At 37.1% G+C, this 23,276-nt stretch overlaps 4 protein-coding genes across 4 annotated transcripts; all 4 read left to right on the plus strand.

The window, feature by feature from the left end:
- The first annotated feature begins 3,732 nt into the window (after positions 1 to 3,732).
- On the plus strand, positions 3,733 to 6,295 carry LOC144453701 (uncharacterized). The gene is made up of 2 exons (XM_078145033.1): positions 3,733 to 3,892; positions 5,933 to 6,295. Exons 1-2 carry the CDS (start codon positions 3,739 to 3,741, stop codon positions 6,160 to 6,162), a joined length of 384 nt encoding a protein of 127 aa, XP_078001159.1. The 5' UTR covers positions 3,733 to 3,738; the 3' UTR covers positions 6,163 to 6,295.
- A 4,016-nt stretch (positions 6,296 to 10,311) lies between these two features.
- On the plus strand, positions 10,312 to 12,027 carry LOC144453597 (uncharacterized). The gene is made up of 2 exons (XM_078144921.1): positions 10,312 to 10,484; positions 11,656 to 12,027. The coding sequence occupies exons 1-2, from the start codon at positions 10,331 to 10,333 to the stop codon at positions 11,883 to 11,885; spliced, it is 384 nt and encodes a 127-aa protein (XP_078001047.1). The 5' UTR covers positions 10,312 to 10,330; the 3' UTR covers positions 11,886 to 12,027.
- A 1,892-nt stretch (positions 12,028 to 13,919) lies between these two features.
- On the plus strand, positions 13,920 to 19,119 carry LOC144443597 (uncharacterized). The gene is made up of 2 exons (XM_078133139.1): positions 13,920 to 14,088; positions 18,760 to 19,119. Exons 1-2 carry the CDS (start codon positions 13,932 to 13,934, stop codon positions 18,987 to 18,989), a joined length of 387 nt encoding a protein of 128 aa, XP_077989265.1. The 5' UTR covers positions 13,920 to 13,931; the 3' UTR covers positions 18,990 to 19,119.
- Positions 19,120 to 20,829: 1,710 nt separating this feature from the next.
- Positions 20,830 to 22,654, plus strand: LOC144453784 (uncharacterized). The gene is made up of 2 exons (XM_078145139.1): positions 20,830 to 20,994; positions 22,192 to 22,654. The coding sequence occupies exons 1-2, from the start codon at positions 20,841 to 20,843 to the stop codon at positions 22,419 to 22,421; spliced, it is 384 nt and encodes a 127-aa protein (XP_078001265.1). The 5' UTR covers positions 20,830 to 20,840; the 3' UTR covers positions 22,422 to 22,654.
- Positions 22,655 to 23,276: the final 622 nt, after the last annotated feature.

A 23,276-nucleotide genomic window follows, 5' to 3' on the forward strand; every position in this document is an offset into this window, starting at 1 on the left:
CAAAATGTCAAAAATCCAATGAATGTTTCAAGTTTCAGATTTCAAAATACAGACATGAATGAACGATGCAGAGATGGTCATCACTTAGAGTGAGAAATTACAATTATTCAGTAACAGTTTAAATCATATCTTGAATACTAGTATAATTCGTGACTTAAAATATTCCACAACTTTAAGATAGAATACACTCTTAGGGACAAATTTACCTCTAAATCAAACTTGTTCAAATGTCTCTAAGGAATATGAGTGGTCACAGTATTGCTTTCAATATTATTTTCTCTGTGATTTTAACACAGTATTTACATGATGGCCATATTGGATTCTAAAATAACAGAAAATAATTTTTTTTTACAATGACCCTTGAATTCTTTCCTTGTATTTAGCTATTACAGGGCGAATATGAGTTTTTTTGACCGAAGTAACTAATGGGGAGCGAGGGTGTTGGGCGTCAACAGTCTTTTCAAAGTAGCAACGCTTGTTAAAACAAAAGCACGGGACATTAATCCACGCGAGGGCGCTAACATGGCTCCGATATATGACAGTGTTCAATGAGCAATAAATTGTAACATTAGCATGATTAGTGACTAGATTCTGTCACGCAATGAATGGTATTGTAGATGAATTCTAATCACATCTGCATGGTGTTAACATTCCAATTTTACTCTTTCTTTAAAAATATAATGAAAAATAACACAGATGGCGTTAAAATCCGTGACATCTAATGGCCAAGTTATTTCCCAATAGAAACTTTAAAAAAGGAATTGGAATTAAGGTTAAATATATTCAAAAATCACTCGACCATTAGATGTCACTGAATTCTACTCCTCAGTTTAGTCTGTGGAGTAATATTTATCGTACGTAATGAATACGTTAATGCACAAATCGTAAATCAACAAACTTGCCGAAATGAATAATTTTGATTGTTGTTTGATTTTACAGCCACCGATTGGATTATACAAAAATGGCAGATTTTAAAGTTGATTTGTGCAATTCAAAATAGAAACAACTGGTGAACGAAAAATGTAACTGATTAAATTACCAGGCCTTCAGGCGAGTTGATTTTGAGCCTTCCTGAGATTCTTGAGATTCTAGATCTGTCGACTAAAGTGAACTCTTGTACTCAGTACGTATCAACTTGATATAAATCAACCCAGGTTTAATGCTCTTTGAGTTTACAATCTGTAAGATTATGATTTGTGTCATTCCGTAGTCGACGATGGTATACATCATTGACTGTATTTCTGACTATTCGTAAATAATAACGCGAATATTCTGTACTAGGATTCTCCTTGACTAGAATATTAGCCCACAACTGACCGTGGTTGTAATCCGTCAAATACTGCACTAAGCTACCATCTTCTCGACATCTTTTGTCAGAACTAGAAATCAAACTAAACTCAAATTCTTACAAGAATTAAAAATCCCAAACATGAAATCACCAAGACGTTTCCCTCATATCAAAATTTTTTTCATACGTTGAAAGTTTTAAAGTTTAAAAACCATGTCGATTATTCGTTTCAAGAAAGTGTTCAAATATTTCAACCGTTGCTGGATTCCACACTGTATTCTGATTCTTTAAACAGCTGTTTGCACCAACGACCTGTAAACAAGATGAAATATAGGAATAATTAACCAATAAATAATAAATAAATCTACATAATTTGAATTATGTAAATAAATATAGAAGTTGAATATGTGTGAATTATAACATAATATCAAACTACAGTAAGGCGAGCTACACATCCCCGGACCTGTCAAAAAAGGTAAAACCCCTTCATCCAATCCAATGCGTACATTATACATTATTTTAAATTTTAATAGTTGGCGGATATCTAATTGCCTCTCCGAAATAATATTTTCATGCAAACAGTATTTATCCACCTCGAAAGTTTTCTTTGGATAGATCTTGTTATGTCTATCTCATTGTTTTTTCGCAGCTTTTCTCCCTTCGCGCTCTGAAAATATTTCATTCGTAAATTAAAAAGACATTCATAATTTGGAGATTTTATACAATTTCAAATTTGAGTTTATATTAAGACATGTTAAGGGGAAAAGGTGACTCAGAAAAGGGTCATATCGATTAAAACCTAAATTAGACTTGATTTGAACTACATGGACGTCGACAATAACAGTCAAAATCAAAATCAAGGGAAGCTTACATGTAAATGTTTGCTCAGTTGAATATTCTAGATGTTTTTAAACTGCATAGATATTTGATAGGTTCCTTTATTTATGGCTTGATCCATCAACTATCATCACACACTTTGTATGATTATTTTGAACCTTCACACCATAACTACAATACAAGACTCTGTTCATATCAAAATATTTATCCATATTATGCCAGAACAAACACGGGTCAGTTTTCTTTCTCCTTCTCAGGGGCAAAAATCTGGAATAGCATCCCTGTCAACATAAGATGTATCAATACGCTAAATGAATTTAAGCGATCTTATAAACAATTTCTTCTAGAAGAGTAAATTAAACCACTGTACATTTATTGTTACCGTATGTTCTTCATAAGTACTATGAACTCCGAGGTACTATGTATTTCCTTTTGATATATCACTTTGCTGTCAAACATTGTATATAACTATGGTAGGGGACAGGCTTGAATAGCTGTAAGCTAAATCCCGATTCCCCTATTTACCCATGAAATAGTATTTTTTTTTGTATGTGTATCTGTAATGTTCATTTGTGCTTTTGGGTAAATAAAAACACTATATATAAAACACTATATAAATACTATATTCTTTAGTCTGTTGTCATCCTGTGGGAGAGGGGGTTCGGTTTTTCTTTGTTTTTTTGAGGCGATATTTATATGTAAGCACTACGTATAAAAAAAAATGACTGATACATAATAATAATAATCTACATAATTTGAATTATATAAAACAATATTGAAGTTGAATATGTGTGAATTATGACATTATATCAAACTACAGTCAGGCGAGCTACAAGTCCCCGGACCTGTTGGGTCTGCATCAATAAAACCAAACATAGCATTTGCTGAAAGAGTTTATGCAAATTATCAATTAAAGCGAAAAATACTGCTCGTGAAATGTGTACTTTCTTTGTAAAGTTGATATAAGAAGGGGTGTTTTGAGTACCTAGAATGTCCAATACTACATTTGGGAATCCTGATGTTAATTTGTGTTTGATGTTATCGGTAGGTGGCGATATAATGATAATTGCTGACCACTGACCACTCAAATATACACTCAATTTGGGTGATTTTCGATCCTCCACCTACCACTTAACTTAATTTTCAATGAAATGTGAGCCGGCCTAGTTCACCCCTGACTGCAAGCTTTGGAGAATTATAATAACCTAATTAACCTAAGAATGAAACAACAAAAACTATTTTGAACAATTTCAACTTGATCGCCCATATTTCACTACCATACATCAAAACTGGGACAACTTTGCCATCAAACATTTAAAATCCTGGGTCTGCATCAATAGACCCAAACATAGCATTTGCTGAAAGAGTTTATGCAAATTGTCAATTAAAGCGAAAAATACTGCTCGTGAATTGTGTACATTCACGAGCCTCTCAAACTGCCAGTTTCGATAATGTTTGGGACTCCTCACTATCTTTTAGTTTTTTCTTTCATAAATGTTCACAGTAATGGTCTATCCGACCGTCTACTAGTCGTCTATGTAATTTCATAGTGACATATGATACGTGATATGGTCATGTGATTTATCATTATAACCTGTCAACTTTGCATCAATATGGCCGACTCAGGAATTAAAGCTGTTCTTGCCGAACGCTATGACAAGTTTATGGAGATGTTCGCGGCTGGCGATATGAAAGGAACTTCCGAATTGTACACAGAAGACTGCAAGTTGATGCCGCCAGGTGATGTGACCAAAACTGGTCGTCAAAGTAAGTAGATACATAAGTGTATATCATCACACAACTTACAAGGACTGGATGACCTACTTATCATTTCCATAACCAAGGACGTCCGTAACAGACTACTAAGTTTAAGAGTTGACAGGAATAAACTAATGATTCTAAACGATGTACATAAAACAGGTGTATGAACAGGTATAATTGAGTAATTTATACAGAGTACTAGTTTGACTAGATTGGGCAGTTACTCGAACACGTCCGCTGACACTACAGGCTACCAACTAAATTACACTACTGTACACCTCTTTGTTGCCGCCATTAGAAAATTTGAACGGATAGGCTACTAATGTCCTGCATCTACATGTATGTAGCCCAGAGACGTACACCTATCTGACTTGACATACTTAACTGCATATGTTCTGGTGAATGACATTTTAAAATCAGATAGCCAAGTTCTTGGCTAGCATCTTCGGGAAATGGCCTTGTTTGAATTACAGATACATACAATGTAATATATTATACCAGTATAGTGATGGCATGAATCAAGAGATCTGATTGGTCTAGACATTAAACTAACTGTGCTGTATTCGTATATGCACAGTTGGCACGCGTACGTACAAGTTATTATGTTTGCAAATACTACTTGTAGTTCGCTTTGTCGTCTGCTCCGAATGTTGTAGTCTGCAGTGGAAGTGAACTCTACGAATTGTCAGGGGATGATTTTCTCAATGGGAAGGGAAAATATGAAGGAAATTTAGAAGGCAACTGACTTATCGCGTGTTTGTACAAATCGTTGCCCAAGCTAAGGACAAAAATGCTACATACACTGTTCTCGACTCGGCCTGAGTGGAAACATGTACCTGTCCTGCCATGAAAATGAATTACATTCTGTAACAAAAAAATGCAAGATCTTACACTGACAGATGTCACATACACAGTTGTCAAACAGGAAGCAGATTTATCATTGTTTCTTTTAAATTAAGCCGTTTTTGTCTTAACTAAGCAACTTTACTACACAATGGTAGTAGAACGAAAAATGGCACTAGGATAATAGATTGACCTAAACAATAGAACAACTTATTTAAAACTATGGGAAAAAGCATAGATATTGAAGGGACAAGATCTATTTCAAAAGCTATCTTTGGCAAAAAAAACAAACCAGATAATCAATTGTTGTGTATTGGTTGATGGTATATTCAAGGCAACGGAGCTATTGTAATCTAAACTTTCAGTCTAAAAGTCTATGAATGATATCAAACAAAATAAGTATGATTACAACGAAATGGAATTTATATAGATTTGAAATCTTGACTTGTCACACGAACATTTAAATGATAGGTGGTATTTGTCAATTCTCTTAGTTTTAAGAAGCGTCAGTACGTGGCATAGAATTTAACGCGTCACCACGGTTTAAAGTGCAGTATCTGCAGATTTATGCAAATATTATAAAACTTTTCAGCCAATCCCGCCACATCCTGAACAATTTATGACATAGAATACTTGGTTTGAATATCGAATGATAATATATTTTGCATGGGCTTTGTACCGTTGGATATACCTTTTTCTGTAGTATATATATTGTAACGTTGTTTTGAGTGTGTTTGGTTATTACGCTTGACTCTTAGAGTAGTTTAGTACTCACTTCTGAACTGTCACTCCGTCCGTTAAAGATAAAAATCATCTTGTACACAATATTCTGTTGGCCTCTGTGATGTATGTACCTCTCGTGAGATGATATAATTCCCTGAGAAATGTTATTACACCTGATATGCAAATCAGCCGTAGTATTACAGACTTACTACTGACGAAAGTAAAATATGTCTTGGCTCCTGTCCCACCGTGTCGGTTATATGTCCGATCCGGCCGAGTGAGAAAGCCCCAAACACGCTTAAAATTTCATTTAGTTTGGTACATGCATTGATAAGTTTACTTTTTTGATGTATGATAGCTATAGCTATGAATTTTGCATTTCAACAATTATTTTGTGTAGGAACGAAAATCTAAAGATGATGCCCTTTTAACATGTAAGGCATTCAGTTTAAATCTGGTTTCTCTGTTACTATACTGTAGGTGTCGAAGAAATCTTTACTGGTATGAGGTCTTTGGGTATGGTCAAGATGTCGCTAACAATTGACGAGGTTGGTGGAGTTGACGGTGGTGATACAGTGTTTGAACGTGGTCACTATGAGTTGCTGAAAGAGGATGGATCAGCAGCAGATGTTGGCAAATATGTCGTGATTTGGAAGAAAGTCAATGGTGTTTACCACCTTGCTATCGACTGTTTTAATAGTAACAGTTAACGAGATTCATTTAATTTCGCAAACGCTATCGAGATTGGGATGTATAGAAAGTGCGTTCCGTTCCATATTACCTGGGATGGTATTAAATTGAATTGTATTTGGAATTGATTGACAACTGTAACGAATTAAACTTCTCCCATAATCATAAGTCTTGTCATTTCGTGATTTCCATATTTATGTCAGATAGCGAGTCATTTACGAAAGACAGCGCTTTGCTTTATTTATCTGCTGGGCTTGAGATGTAACAGCCCAGGGCCGTATAATATTGGTATTTGTCGTCCGAGCGGAATTCCTTCTTGTACAACTGGTATTTGTATCCAAAATATGTATGACCCTCACGTGACCACGAAATCGACGGGCCAAGTCATTATTTCAATCAGGGAATAAAATTGTGTCAACTCTGAGAGAAACGTTGACGTTAATTTCTATATTTCTGAACTAACACGAAGCATTGCAATTCACGTGACCCAGTAATGGTACACAAGTTGGTTTTAAGGTAAAATGCGCGTCGGGGACATATTTCCCTGAAAAATAAAGTACTTCAAATCCCTCCAAATTTTGTCATGTGTAAGGCTGTTCCTGCTCCTTTTGAATTAATAAAACAAATTAGGAGTTCATTGTGTTGTTTTCAGGGCAATCGCCTATCTTTTATTTTCCCATAGCATTAACCGTAACCTCAGACCACTACAGTGTTCTGAAGGTTTACACACAGAATTAGAAATCTTTCATTTGAAGGCAAATAAAATGAAATATAGCCTACTTAACATAACACACAAATTACAATTTTCACATTCAAGGAATTTGACATACAAATATGTTCCTAATTATCGAAGTACAAAAAATATTTTCAACTTTGATTTAAAGACAATCATATGAATTTATCTTGGCGAATTCTCCAGCAAGATAGTTCGCTTGTGCAATGCAGTGTGAAACCATGGCACATGGTGAAACGTTCTAACAACGTAACACAAATATTCAAATTAGTGCATGTAAAACCGTAACAACAGTTTTCAACAACATGCAAACATCTAACTGATAAAAATGACTATCTGTAGTCCAGTGGTAAAGTTTGTGTATCCCAATCCAACGGTTAAGTAAGCATATCTATGTCTAGTAAATGGATGGGAGACAAGTAGAAGGAATTACATAAATAAGTTGCTCAGTGTCGGACACAAATTAGATGCTCAGTGTCGGACTCATTTTAGATGCATAGTGTCGGACTCAAATAAGTCACTGTCGGACACAAATTAGAGGCTCAGTGTCGGATTCAAATAAGTTGCTCAGTGTCAGATGCAAATTAGAGGCACAGTTTCGGATTCAAAATAGATTCTCAGTGTCGGACACAAATTAGATGCTCAGTGTCGGATACAAATTACATCCTCAGTGTCGGACTCAAATTAGATGCTCAGTGTCGGATACAAATTAGATGCTCAGTGTCTGACACAAATTAGATGCTCAGTGTCAGACTCAAATAAGTTGCTCAGTGTCGGACACAAAATAGATGCTCAGTGTCAGACTCAAATAAGTTGCTCACTGTCAGGCACAAATTACACATGCAAATTCCCCAGGTTGTTTCACATAATGTTACCACTCTTGTATGCCGCTAAACTTTCTCTCTTTATGTAAACCAAAAATAAGCAGTCTGTCCCATATTTTGTAGACAACGCAGTGAATATTACAAGAGTATTTGCTGTCATCTGACAAAATGGTCATCGCCTGACCTCTGGACAGTCACGTGACTTCTTGTCAGTATGTGACGTAAGGAGGGTGGTACATCGGTACATCGATGTACAATATTACTGTTACATTAGCATAACTCAGCCCCGGTGTTACATCGGAGTATGTACACTAGCGTAACACTGACGAGTCTGCATACGCTGTACCTGTAGAAGAGACATGCAGCTGAACATCAGTGGAGATCTACACCGCAGTACCGCTAGATGAGAAATCAGTGTTACTTTAGTGTAACTCTCCCTTAGTGTTACATCGGTGTATGTACACTAGCGTTACATCATCGAGGTCAAGCGATGTACCTGCAGAAGAGGCATGCAGCAGACCATCAGTGTAGTTCTTCACCGTTGTACCACCAGCAGAGAAGCCCTTGTTACACTCGCGTAACTCACCTCCAGCAGTACATCAAGGGGGGAATTTGCGCGTGTGTATATGATAGTTGCTGACCACTAAATATACGCAACTTGAGTAATTTTCAATCCTCGATCTACCAATTTTAAATGGAAACTTATTAAGACATTTGGGAAATTTTTTTTTTCAAAAATCGGACAATACTATATGAAAGCCAGTAAAGGACGTTTTGTAAAATAAAAAATAAAAAATAATCTCGTGAACACGACATTATATCTTTTGAGCACGACTTACCAGAATAAATATGGAAGACTCCAAAAAAGAATAAAGAAAAAGAAAGTATACGAATAGATTTAGTCTGTAATGTTTGACCTGTTTACCAACACTAATGGAAACATCATGGTGCAAAATCATGAAAATCGACGCTTAGTGCGCTCGCGCTTTAAAGACAACAGCTGACGCGCTGCTTGCCGTGCTCGAGCTCAAACACATTCCTTGCTCAACTAGTAATGCCATATTCTTTAGTCCGTTCTGTTCCTCTGTGTGTGTGTGTGTGTGTGTGTGTGTGTGTGTGTGTGTTTATGTGTGTGGTGGGGGTTGTGGTTTTTCTTTGTGTTTTTTTGGAGGAGGCGATATTTTTATGTAAGCACTACGTATTAAAATACTGCAGATGACTTCACACCGTCACGCAAGTATTTTGAGCTGTAAAATCCGAGATTAGCTTGACAGTTGACAAATTAAAGGTTAAAATTAATAGTACTTCATTATAAGTGAACTTTCTTAGTAAAGCCAAAATAAGAAGGACTGTTTCGAGTACCTAGAATGTCAAATACACTATAAATTGTACTACATTCGGGAATCATGATGTTTGTGTTTAATGTTATCGGTAGGTGGGGATATAATGATAATTGCTGACCACTGACCACTCAAATATACACTCAATTCGGGTGATTTTCAATCCTCCACCTACCATATAACTTAATTTTCAATGAAAACTGATTAAGACATTGGGAAATATTTCTCAAAATTAACCTTTCCCTTAGTCTAAAGAGTTTATAATAAAATATTGTATTACAGCCACCTGCCTTAAAGTATTACATAACCAAGGGCTTGAATTTAAAGAACAGAAAACATACAAATGTATTTGTTATGTACACTTAGTCATTTTTTTTGTTTTTTGTTTTTGTTGAATTGACTTTGCTGGGTTTTTTTTGTTGCAAAAGCATATTTTGCTACATTTCTAATTAGAGTAATTACTTTGAGTTTGCAAAAAAGACACAAATTTGTAATAAGAAGGTGTATTATAAAAATAACGAGGTAAATATTTGATTCTGACGTCATGATAAAATGGACAAATTAAACAGAAATGGTATTTATATTCTATATTGATATTACTGGGATATAAGCAAATTCGGTCTGTTCACTGTACATGTAGATGTCTATCTGTTTCAATGCGAAGGGTATTACAAAACGTTCTAAAACGACAGAGGGCATCTCTGAAATACTGTTTATGAGTAAACGAAGCAAATATTTAATAATCAAAATTAGTCTAAAAGAACGATTGGTGAACAGGCCTAGTTCACCCCTGACTGCAAGCTTTGGAGAATTATAATAACCTAATTAACCTAAGAATGAAACGACAAAAACTATTTTGAACAATTTCAACTTGATCTCCCATATTTCACTACCATACATCAAAATTGGGAGAACTTTGCCATCAAAAATTGAGAATGCTGGGTCTGCATCAATAGAACCAAACATAGTAATTGCTGAAAGAGTTTATGCAAATTGTCAATTAAAGCGAAAAATACTGCTTATGAATTGTGTAAATTCACAGGTTTCAAATCGAGCAAACGGCCAGACATAATGCAAGCTTTGCCTCTCAAACTACCAGTTTCCTTCAAGCGATAATATTTGGGACTCCTCACTATCTTTTAGGTTGTTTTTTCATAAATGTTCACAGTAATGGTCTATCCGACCGTCTACTAGTCGTCTATGTAATTTCATAGTGACATATGCTACGTGACTGTGGTCATGTGATTTATCATTACATTCTTTATAAGTAACCTGTCAACTTTGCATCAACATGGCCGACTCAGGACTTAAAGCTGTTCTTGTCGAACGCTATGACAAGTACATGGAGTTGTTCGCGGCTGGCGATATGAAAGGAACTTCAGAATTGTACACAGAAGACTGCACGTTTATGCCGCCAGGTGATGTGACCAAAACTGGTCGTCAAAGTAAGTAGATGCGTGACCGTATATCATCACACAACTTACAAGGACTGGATGACCTTACATTTCCATAACCAGGGACATCCGGAACCAGGCACTCGATTCTGAAAACAGACAACTAAGTACCCCAACTAAGTTTAATAGTTGACAGGAACAAACTAATGATTCTGAACGGTGTGTGTAAAACAGGTGGATGAACAGGTATAATTGAGTAATTTATACAGAGTAATAGTTTGACTAGATTTGGCAGTTACTCGAACACGTCCGCTGACACTACAGGCTACCCACTAAATTACACTAGCTACACCCCCTTACTTGTTGCCGCCATTAGAAAATTTGAACGGATAGGCTACTACTGTTCTCCCTGAGACGTACACCTATCTGACTTGACATACTCAACTCCATATGTTCTGGTGAATGACATTTTAAAGTCAGATAGCCAAGCTCTTGGCTAGCATCTTCGGAAAATGGCCGTGTCTGAATTACAGATACATACAATGTAATATATTATACCAGTATAGTGATGACATAAATCAAGAGATCTGATTGGTCTAGACACCAAACTAACTGTGCTGTATTCGTATATGCACAGTTGGCACACGTACGTCCAAGTTGTTATGTTTGCAAATACTACTTGTATAGTTCGCTTTGTCGTCTGCTCCGAATGTTGTAGTCTGCAGTGGAAGTGAACTCTACGAATTGTCAGGGGATGATTTTCTCAATTGTAACGTTGTTTTGAGTGTGTTTGGTTATTACGCTTGACTCTTAGAGTAGTACTCACTTCTGAACTGTCACTCCATTAAAGATATAAATCATCTTGTACACAATATTCTGTTGGTCTCTGTGCTGTATGTACCTCTCGTTATTACACCTGATATGCAAATCAGCCGTAGTAATACAGACTTACTACTAACGAAAGTGAAATATGTCTTGGCTCCTGTCCCACCGTGTCGGTTATATGTCCCAGTGAGAAATCCCCAAACACGCTTAAAATTTTGTTTAATTTGGTAAATGCATTGATATAGACTAAGTTAACTTTTTTTGATGTATGATAGCTATAGCTACGAATTTTGCATTTCAACAATTATTTTGTGTAGGAACGAAAATCTAAAGACATTGCCCTTTTAACAAGTAAGGCATTCAGTTTATATCTGGCTTCTCTGTTACTATACTGTAGGTGTCGAAGAAGTCTTTACTGGTATGAGGTCTTTGGGTATGGTCAAGGTGCTGCTAACAATTGACGAGGTTGGTGGAGTTGACGGTGGTGATACAGCGTTTGACCGTGGTCACTATGAGTTGCTGAAAGAGGATGGATCAAGAGCAGATGTTGGCAAATATGTCGTCATTTGGAAGAAAGTCAATGGTGTTTACCACCTTGCTATCGACTGTTTTAATAGTAACAGTTAACGAGATTCATCTAATTTCGCAAACGTTGTCGAGATTGAGACGTACAGAAAGTGCGTTCCGTTCCATATTACCTGGGATGGTATTAAATTGAATTGTATTTGGAATTGATTGACAACTGTAACGAATTAAACTTCTCTCATAATAATAAGTCTTGTCATTTCGTGATTTCCATATTTATGTCAGATAGCGAGTCATTTACGAAAGCCAGCGCTTTGCTTTATTTATCTGCTGGGCTAGAGATGTAAAAGCCCCGGGCCGTATACATTTTGGTATTTGTCGATCGTCCGAGCGGAATTCCTTCTTGTACAACTGGTGTTTATATCCAAAATAAATACATGCATGACCCCCACGTGACCACGAAATCGACGGGCCAAATCATTATTTCAATCAGGGAATAAAATTGTGTCAACTCTGAGAGAAACGTTGACGTTAATTTCTATATTTCTGAACTAACACGAAGCATTGCAATTCACGTGACCCGGTAATGGTACACAAGTTGGCTTTAAGATAAAATGCGCGTCGGGGACATATTTCCCTGAAAAATAAAGTTCTTTGAATCCCTCCAAACTTTGTCATGTGTAAGGCTGTTCCTGCTCCTTTTGAATTAATAAAACAAAATTAGGAGTTCAATGTGTTGTTTTCAGGGCAATCGCCTATCTTTTATTTTCCCATAGCATTAACCTTGACCTCAGACCACTACAGTGTTCTGAAGGTTTACACACAGAATTAGAAATCTTTCATTGAAGGCAAATAAAATGAAATATAGCCTACTTAACATAACACATAAATTACAATTTTCACATTCAAGGAATTTGACATACAAATATGTTCCTAATTATCGAAGTACCAAAAATATTTTCAACTTTGATTTAAAGACAATCGTATGAATTTATCTTGGCGAATTCTCCAGCAGATAGCCCGCTTGTGCAATGCAGTGTGAAACCATGGCACATGGTGAAACGTTCTAACAACGTAACACAAATATTCAAATTAGTGCATGTAAAACCGTAACAACAGTTTTCAACTACATGCAAACATCTAACTGATAAAAATGACACATGTATAATCACATGATAATCATAAGTCCACTGTAGTCCAGTGGTAAAGTTTCAGTATTCCAATCCAACAAGCATATCTATGATGATTTTGACTCTGTATTAGAAAGCAATATTTCTACATATACAGTGACAAACAGTAAAAGACTGGCTAGTTACATTTCTCTTATAATCATACACAATCTAGTTAGTATCTAAAACGTGCTTTCCATGTTGTTCATACTCTGATATGGTCACTTGTAAAAGTTCCCTGATATCATTGTCATCATCATCATCATCATCACCTTCACCTTCAGTATTGCCATTATCAGTGTCACTCCAATCTGACTCACTGTTACTACTTGAGTCAGTACATGTATCACTGTCCGTGTTCTCTATGACATTCAAAACTAAATCATCATCATCATCATCCTGCTACCATCACCATCATATTTTAACAACAACATTCACGGCAGTGTGAGTGATAAAGTGAGATGGTGCACTCAACAAAATGCATCGTTTTATTAAACAATTCTCTTACAATATATGTATTTTTTTCTTCCATAAGGAAGAGATGTATTAGTGGGTGAAAGTCTGTGTGTGTGTGTGTGTGTGTGTGTGTGTGTGTGTGTGTGTGTCTGCGTGTGTCTGTGTGTCATCGTTTTCTCCAAAACGGCTGGCTCAATTCAAATGAAATTTGGCACAGTTTAAATCTGGTTATTTTTGTATTTTAGCATGTAAAGTACTCATAAAAATAACTGTTTGAGTGCTCATCTCACTTTTACATATCAAAACACACAAAAACAAATTTAGAATAATTGAATATTCAATTTGGTCACAAAACTACTGCTTGTAAAATGTGACCCTCCCCCAAATATTGTAATGCAAAATGTTAGAACAGGTTTGTAAAATGTGACCCACCCCCACCCCCGATTCCTCTGGCCTCCCCCTTGTAAATACTGAAGGCTCCCTTACATTCTTTATACTAGTAACCCATCAATTTTACATCAACATGGCCGACTTAGCAGATCTTAAAGCTGTTCTTGCCCAACGCTACGTAAAGTTTTTGGAATTATTCGCGGCTGGAGATGTGAAAGGAGCTTCCGAATTCTACACAGAAGACTGCAAGTTTATGGCGCCAGGCGAGGTGACCAAAACTGGTCGTCAGAGTAAGTAGACATATGAGTGTGTGTCATCACAACTTAGAAGGACTGAGTATTAAACCTAGATTACATTTTAAAACATCGATGTCAGAAACCAGGCACTCGATTTTGACTAACTTAGAGTTGAAAGGAACTAATGATACAGGATGATGTAAGTATTACAAACATGTGTACGAACAGGTATCCAGTGACAGCGTGCATACTCTACAACGAAATTTCTACTCAATCTGATGGTGATATATACACTTCAAAACGACCCCAACACTTTTTCAATGGGAATAAAACCTGGCACGTGTTCTCAAGAAAAAGCCAAAACACCAGATTTAAATAAATGTATCATTTTATTAAGTGTTTCCTTCAAACTACAGGTATCATTTAAAATAAGTCCTTTTTGTATGTCCTAACTAAACAACTTCACTACACAATAGACGGAAAATCTCGCAACATAGTTCTTATCTTGTTTTCGATTTTTCCAATATACTGCTATAATATAATAGTGATAAACCACTCCTCTGGGGTGGTATGCCAGTTTGATTTTACAGTGAACTAAATACATGTATTATATACGCTCGCTATCGATCGTGCATATATTTCGTTCACAGGTCAAAAGTCAGGGCAAAGTCACATCCCAGTAAATGTCACTAGACTAACTGACTAAGGGGTGGACCATTTGATATCTTGGGGGGGAGCTTGGAAGATTTCTGGAAAAAAAAGATGTCAAATGGAGTTGCTTGAAAAAAAAAATCCGGATATAAGTGGGTGATGGAAAAAAAAGATGGACCACTGTTGCTAGAAAAGAAATGTCTTGGCGGGGAAATGATGCACAAGTTCGAGTGTACTATTCAACCTGCTAGTACCTCTCTAACCAGGACACTTGTCAAATCATGACAAACATTTTCAAACACATATCAGGGACCAGTCAGTTTCGTTGGCCTGTGGTACATATCATTATATATTTGTTCTTGTCTATGTTTCTTTCATAATTTCTTTTGAAATATTACTTCATGTAAGGGTTACATAACTATTCATAAAATTATACATATACATGTACATGTACATGTATTACCTGATTCTAGGACAACTGCCCCCCGGACAATTGCCCCCGGACAATTGCCCCCGAAGGACAACTGCCCCCCGGACAATTGCCCCCGAAGGACAACTGCCCCCCGGACAATTGCCCCCCGGACAACTGCCCCCGAAGGACAACTGCCCCCCGGACAATTGCCCCCCCCCCCTGGACAACTGCCCCCGAAGGACAACTGCCTCTCGGACTACTGCCCCCTAACGAAAAAAAAACTAGTATTACAGATGTACGGGTTTATCATTCATTAAAAAGTCACCGTCGGCAACTTACTGCCGCAACTTGCATACATTATACTCACTACATTCACATGTTTTACTCTATTGTTATCTGTGATAATTGTTATAAAAGTCGGCATGATGCTTTAACTTACCGCTGTAATTCACATAATTTATATGCACATTCTACTCTATTGTCATCTGTGATAATTGTTACGACAATTATATTATTTTTTCTACTTTTGACTCGTTTTCTATCTTGTAACCTGTATATTTTGTATTGAACTGATAATAAATAAATCTTTTCCAGTAAAAAAATGACTTCGTGTTTGTGTTTAGTGAGTATAATGTACGCAAATTGCGGCAGTAAGTTGCCGACGGTGACTTTTTAATGAATGACAAACCCGTACATCTGTAATACTAGTTTTTTTTTTGTTCGGGGGCAGTAGTCCGGGGGGCAGTTGTCCGGGGGGCAATTGTCCTTCGGGGGCAGTTGTCCGGGGGGCAATTGTCCGGGGGGCAGTTGTCCTTCGGGGGCAATTGTCCGGGGGGCAGTTGTCCTTTGGGGGCAATTGTCCGGGGGCAATTGTCCGGGGGGCAGTTGTCCGGGGGGCAGTTGTCCTGTTACCTTACTACCTAGCTACCACACTAGTTACAGAACGTGCCATGTAAATGTTTGGCTGTTTCACAAGGAGTGCTTCACTTATCTTGCACTTTGGGGCAAAAGTGATCTTGAATCTTCATACTATTAGATAGTTTATAAAAGAACTTAATCTAAATTGTTCTAGTCTCTTCAGTATGAATTTGTCATAAGGAATAAATACATGTATACTTCCTATTTCGGTCACTACATGTATCGACACTACAAATCAAATTCAAGTTTCTATTCTACACTAGGTATGACCTCCTAAAGTGCTTTAACATACCAGTGACTTTACTATGCATGCAATATCAATGCCCCTATACCAATGTTACAGGCCCACTTTTATAACATGGAAAACTTATTTAAAAAATTATATATAGCTTTTCAAGCTTGGCAATATGACCTCAGAGGCTATGAATAACCTAAGAATTGCCTAAATAGAAACAAAAAACTCCAGATCTACCAGAGAGAGAGAGAGAGAGAGAGAGAGAGAGAGAGAGAGAGAGAGGGAGAGAGAGAGAGAGAGAGAGAGAGAGAGAGAGAGAGAGAGGGGAGAGGGAGAGAGAGACAGAGAGACAGAGAGACAGCCAGACAGACAGATAGAGGGGGAGGGGAGGGAGAGAGGGGGGGGGGAGAAATTGTGTGCATATCTTCGCGTTTCTTTCTGTCTGTCTGTCTGTCTGTCTGTCTGTCTGTCTGTCTGTCTGTCTGTCTATCTGTCTGTCTTCTGTCTGTCTGTCTGTCTGTTTGTCTGTCAGTGAGTGTGTGTTGTGCTGTGCTGTGCTGTGCTTTGTTGTGTTGTGTTGTGTTGTGTTGTGTTGTGTTGTGTTGTGTTGTGTTGTGTTGTGTTGTGTTGTGTTACTGCAAATACATGCTATATCGCCTAGAATCCAGTTGGAGTGTGCTGGTATTTTACTCTCGCTTCTCACCTACTTACCTCTTCAAAGCTACACGTAATGCCTTTTTTCCAAAACGTGAATACTCTACAACGATAACTCAATCTGATGCAGATACACTTCAAAACGACCCCAACAGTACACTTGTTCAATGGGAAAAACCTGGCACATGTTCTCAAGCAAAAGGCAAAACACCAGATTTAAATAAATGTATCATTTGATTAAGTGTTTCCTTCAAACTATAGGTATCATTTAAAATAAGTCCTTTTTGTATGTCCTAACTAAACAACTTCACTACACAACAGACGGAAAATCTCGCAACATAGTTCTTATCTTGTTTTCGATTTTTCCAATATACTGCTATAATATAATAGTGATAAACCACTCCTCTGTGGTGGTATGCCAGTTTGATTTTACCAGTGAACTAAATACATGTATTATATACGCTCGCTATCGATCGTGCATATATTTCGTTCACAGGTCAAAAGTCAGGGCAAAGTCACATCCCAGGATATGTCACTAGACTAACTGACTAAGGGGTGGACCATTTGATATCTTGGGGGTGGAGCTTGGAAGAGGAAGAGAGAGAGAGAGAGAGAGAGAGAGAGAGAGAGAGAGAGAGAGAGAGAGAGAGAGAGAGAGAGAGATTTTGTGCATATCTTCGCGTCTGTCTGTCTGTCTGTCTGTCTGTCTGTCTGTCTGTCTGTCTGTCTTTTGTCTGTCTGTCTGTCTGTCTGTCTGTCTGTCTGTCTGTCAGTGAGTGAGTGTGTTGTGTTGTGTTGTGTTGTGTTGTGTTGTGTTGTGTTGTGTTGTGTTGTGTTACTGCAAATACATGCTATATCGCCTAGAATCCAGTTGGAGTGTGTTGGTATTTTACTCTCGCTTCTCACCTACTTACCTCTTCAAAGCTACACGTAATGCCTTTTTTCCAAAACGGCAAGAAATGATTGTATGTTCACATTTTTGCTGTTACTATGCTATCCAGTGACAGATGACTGCAGCGTGCAAACTCTACAACGATAACTCAATCTGATTCAGATACACTTCAAAACGACCCCAACAGTACACTTGTTCAATGGGAAAAACCTGGCACATGTTCTCAAGCAAAAGGCAAAACACCAGATTTAAATAAATGTATCATTTTATTAAGTGTTTCCTTCAAACTACAGGTATCATTAAAATAAGTCCTTTTTGCATGTCCTAACTAAACAACTTCACTACACAATAGACGCGGAAAATCTCGCAACATAGTTCTTATCTTGTTTTCGATTTTTCCAATATACTGCTATAATATAATAGTGATAAACCACTCCTCTGTGGTGGTATGCCAGTTTGATTTTACCAGTGAACTAAATACATGTATTATATACGCTCGCTATCGATCGTGCATATATTTCGTTCACAGGTCAAAAGTCAGGGCAAAGTCACATCCCAGTAAATGTCACTAGACTAACTGACTAAGGGGTGGACCATTTGATATCTTGGGGGTGGAGCTTGGAAGAGGAAGAGAGAGAGAGAGAGAGAGAGAGAGAGAGAGAGAGAGAGAGAGAGAGAGAGAGAGAGAGAGAGAGAGAGGGGGGGGTTGTGCATATCTTCGCGTCTGTCTGTCTGTCTGTCAGTGAGTGTGTTGTGTTGTGTTGTGTTGTGTTGTGTTGTGTTGTGTTACTGCAAATGCATGCTATATCGCCTAGAATCCCGTTGGAGTGTGTTGGCATTTTACTCTCGCTTCTCACCTACTTACCTCTTCAAAGACCTCTTCAAAGCTACACGTAATGGCTTTTTTTCCAAAATGGCAAGAAATGATTGTATGTTCACATTTTTGCTTTTACTTTGCTATAGGTGTCGAAGAAGCCTTTGCTGGTATGAGGTCTTCGGGTATTACCGCGATGACTCTAACAATTGACGAGCTTGGTGGAGTGGACGGTGGTGATACACTGTTTGAACGTGGTCACTATGAGTTGCTGAAAGAGGATGGATCAGCAGCAGATGTTGGCAAATATGTCGTCATTTGGAAGAAAGTCAATGGTGTTTACGAACTGGCTGTCGACTGTTTTAATAGTAACAACTGAACACAGTCACGTTGAACACTTTTGATACCAGAGTATTTGGTACTTGGAACAGATTTCCGTTCATATCACCTTAGTTAGTGAGATTCACATGTATGTAATCCAGTTTAACGAGATTCATCTAATTTCGCAACAGTTATCGAGATTGAGATGTAGAAAGTGTGTTCCTTTCCGTATCACATGGGATGGTATTAAATTGAATTGTTGAATTGGAATTGATTGACAATTGTAACGAATTAAAACATCTCTCATAATCGTACTTGTGCTTTTCATTTTGAATAAAATTTGATTGAGACATCTGGAAATTTTTGAGAGAAAATCAGACAATACATATAAATTGTCTCAAAATTAATCTTTCCCTTAGACCAAAGAGTTTATGTAAATGATCAATTAAAGCGAAAAAATACTGTGAATTGTGTAAATTCACAGGATCTGGTTTCAATACTAGTTGTGTCGAATGTATAAGTACATTCGAATGTATAAGTACTTAGGTGTAGTACTGGATGAATTTTTAGACTATGATGTAACTGCTGAAACTCTCTCAAATGGTGCTGGGAGAGCTCTTGGTGCCGTAATTTCAAAAATTCATAGGTTTAAAGATTTCAGGTATAATACTTTTACAACTCTTTTTCATTCATGTGTTGCCCCAATATTGGATTATTGTTCTGGCATTTGGGGCTTTAAATCCAAGTCGAAATGTAACGCCATTCAAAATCGGGCTATGAGATATTTTCTCGGTGTCCATAAATTCGCTCCGATACTTGCTGTTAATGGAGATATGGGCTGGGACAGTTGTCTGATAAGGCACCAGCTTAATATGGCCAGATTATGGAATCGTTTATTATCTATGCCAGATAACAGGATAACCAAACAAGTGTTTTTATGGGACTACGAGTTAAATTCAAAAAATTGGGCCCAGGATATGTTGAAATTATTTACAGAAATTGGTTTACAAGGAATTTTTCATAATATGGAGACATGTAATATTTCGTTTGTGAAAGAAAAACTGAGAACCTTTCATGGTAATAATTGGGAAATTAATGTGAAAGAAAAGCCTAAGTTAAAAACATATGTTACTTTCAAAAAACATTATGGTCTGGAAAATTATTTAACGTATAATTTGTCACGTGGTAAGCGATCACTTTTAGCTCAGCTCAGACTAGGTATTCTTCCTTTAAAAATTGAAACTGGTAGATTTTCTAATTTAGACAGGGAGGAAAGACTTTGTGATTTCTGCAAAGACGCAGTTGAAGATGAGATACATTTCCTTTTTCACTGTGGACTTTATCATGAATTTCGAGAGTTTCTGTTTTCAAAAGCTAGGGAAATATCTCCTCACTTTGACACAAGAGACGTTGTCGAAAACCTAGAATTTTTAATGACAAACTTGCCATTTGACCTAGCAAATTTTGTTAGCGATGCTTTTTGTAAGAGAAAGGAATTTATGTACAATGTTTAAATATGTACGCTTACTTATTCATAAGTTAACGATTTGTATTACTTTAGTGTCTTGTAAGCCCTAGGGGCTGGGTGTGGCTATGGGTAAGTCCACACATGACACTTAAATAAATAAACATAACATAACATAACTAGCAAACGGCCAGACATAATGCAAGCTTTGCCTTTCCAACTACCAGTTTCCAAAAAGCGATAATAGCTGGGACTCCGCACTATTTTTTGTTGTTGAAATTTTCTATATTAAAACTACACAGTAATGGTCTATACCTCTGATTAGGAGATTTACCTGTCTATTTATCGTCGGATGTAACTTCATAGTGACATATGACACGTGACCCTGATCACGTGATTTATTGTTACGTTCTTTATACTAGTGCCAGTCAATTTTGAATCAACATGGCCGGCTTAGGACTTAAAGCTGTTCTTGCCGAACGCTACGACAAGTATATGGATTTGTTCGCGGCAGGCGATGCGAAAGGAGCTTCCGAATTCTACACAGAAGACTGCAAGTTGATGCCGCCAGGTGATGTGACCAAAACTGGTCGCCAGAGTAGGTAGCCACATGACAGTATATCACTGCACAACTATTAAGAAGCACTGTGTGACCTAGTTTACTACATTTCTATGACCATCGACGTCCGGAACCAGGCATTCGATTCTGACTAACAAAAACATGGCAAATGTCTTCTAACGTATTTAAGTATTTTAGCTTTGCATCACTCATAAGAAAAACATATATTAAACTATTTAAAACAAAATAACAATTGATGTAACGTGTGGATAATACAGTCTTGCAGGAAGTACCTCACCACTGTAGTCTAGCTTCCAGACTGACTATTCATTAAACATCATACAAGTATCCATATATATATATATATATATATATATATATATATATATATATATATATATATATATATATATATATATATATATATATATATATATATATATATATATATATATATATATATATATATATATATATATATATATATATGGATACTTGTATGCAGCTAGACTATCACCACTGGAACCCATACTTAGGAGTATAACTTAGCAGTGGCTTGAAATGGTCTATTAATATCAATAACATCACCAACATTATCTCCTGAAGCGCAACATTTCCCAGACTCGAATATTGCTCTGCTATTTGGAAGTTGGAACCCCCATCATAAATCAGAGAGCAATACTACAATATTATGTAAACGTATACATACCGTTCGTTTTGCTGTAGGAGACTACAGGAGGGAATCAAGTATCACTACACTATTCATGATATACATGATACTGGGGTTCCTTTTAATAACACTTTGTAATACACATGACCGTCGACTACGTACGCGACAACCAGTATTGGTGCTTATACAGATACAGATACGATGCAGTGCAATATGTTGAGGAGTTACTCAAACACGTCCGCTGAGAGAGAGAGAAAGAAGAGAGAGAGAGAGAGAGAGAGAGAGAGAGAGAGAGAGAGAGAGAGAGAGAGACTGTGCATGCATGCATGCATCTGTCTGTCTGTCTGTCTGTCTGTCTGTCTGTCTGTCTGTCTGCCTGTCTGTTAGTGACAATTGTGTGACTGCAAAATGCATGGCATATGATATAGCCTAGAATCCAGTCGTGTTGGGATTTTGTTCTCGCTTCTCCCCTAATTACTTATTCAAAGCTACACGCAATTCTTTTTTTCCGAAATGGCAAGATTGTGATTGTATGTTCACATGTTTGCCCTTTTACTATACTGTAGGCGTCGAAGAAGTCTTAACTGGTATGAGGTCTTCTGGTATTACCAAGATGTTGCTAACAATTGACGAGGTTGGTGGAGTGGACGGTGGTGATACAGCGTTTGAGCGTGGTCACTATGAGTTGCTGAAAAAGGATGGATCAAGAGCAGATGTTGGCAAATATGTCGTCATTTGGAAGAAAGTCAACGGTGTTTACCACCTTGCTATCGACTGTTATAATAGTAACAACTGAACACAGTCACGTTGAACACTTTTGATACCAGAGTTTTTGATACTTGGAACAGATTTCCGTTCATATCACCTTAGTTATTGAGATTCACATGTACGTAATCCAGTTTAACGAGATTCATCTAATTTCGCAACAGTTATCGAGATTGAGATGTAGAAAGTGTGTTCCTTTCCCTATCACATGGGATGGTATTAAATTGAATCGTTCAATTTGTATTTGGAATTGATTGACAACTGTAACGAATTAAAACATCTCTCATAATCGTACTTGTCATTTCATGAATTCCATATTTATGTTATTAATATCATCCAATAGCATCGATATGTCAAATATTCTGAACAGTGTTTAATCAAACATAAATAGTGCAACAGATAGCGAGTCAGTTACGAAAGCCAGAACATTGTTTATCTACGTGGGGGGGGGGGGGGTAGCGATGTGAAAGTCCAACCCGTATAATATTGGTGTTGTATGAAATGAATTCTTGTACAACTGGTGTTTATATCCAAAATAAATACATGCATGCGTGCCCCTACATGACCACGAAGTCATTATATCTATCATAAACCTCTCAGGAAATGATGTTGTGTCATCTCTGAAAGAAATGTTGACGGAACTGTTAATTTCTGTTGATATGAAAAATCTTTCTGAACTAACACGAAGGATTGCAATTCATGTGACCGAGTAATGGTGCAAAAGTTGGTTTTAAGGTAGAATACATAACGGGAACACGTTTTCCTTAAAATTAAAGTTCTTCAAATCTCTTAAAACTTTGTCATATATAAGGCTGTTCCTGCTCCTATTAAATTAGGAGTTCAATGTTTTGTTTTCAAGGCAATCGCCTATCTTTTATTTTTCCAT

Source organism: Glandiceps talaboti, chromosome 2 (genome assembly GCF_964340395.1).
Source record: "Glandiceps talaboti chromosome 2, keGlaTala1.1, whole genome shotgun sequence".
Classification (NCBI taxonomy): domain Eukaryota; kingdom Metazoa; phylum Hemichordata; class Enteropneusta; family Spengelidae; genus Glandiceps; species Glandiceps talaboti.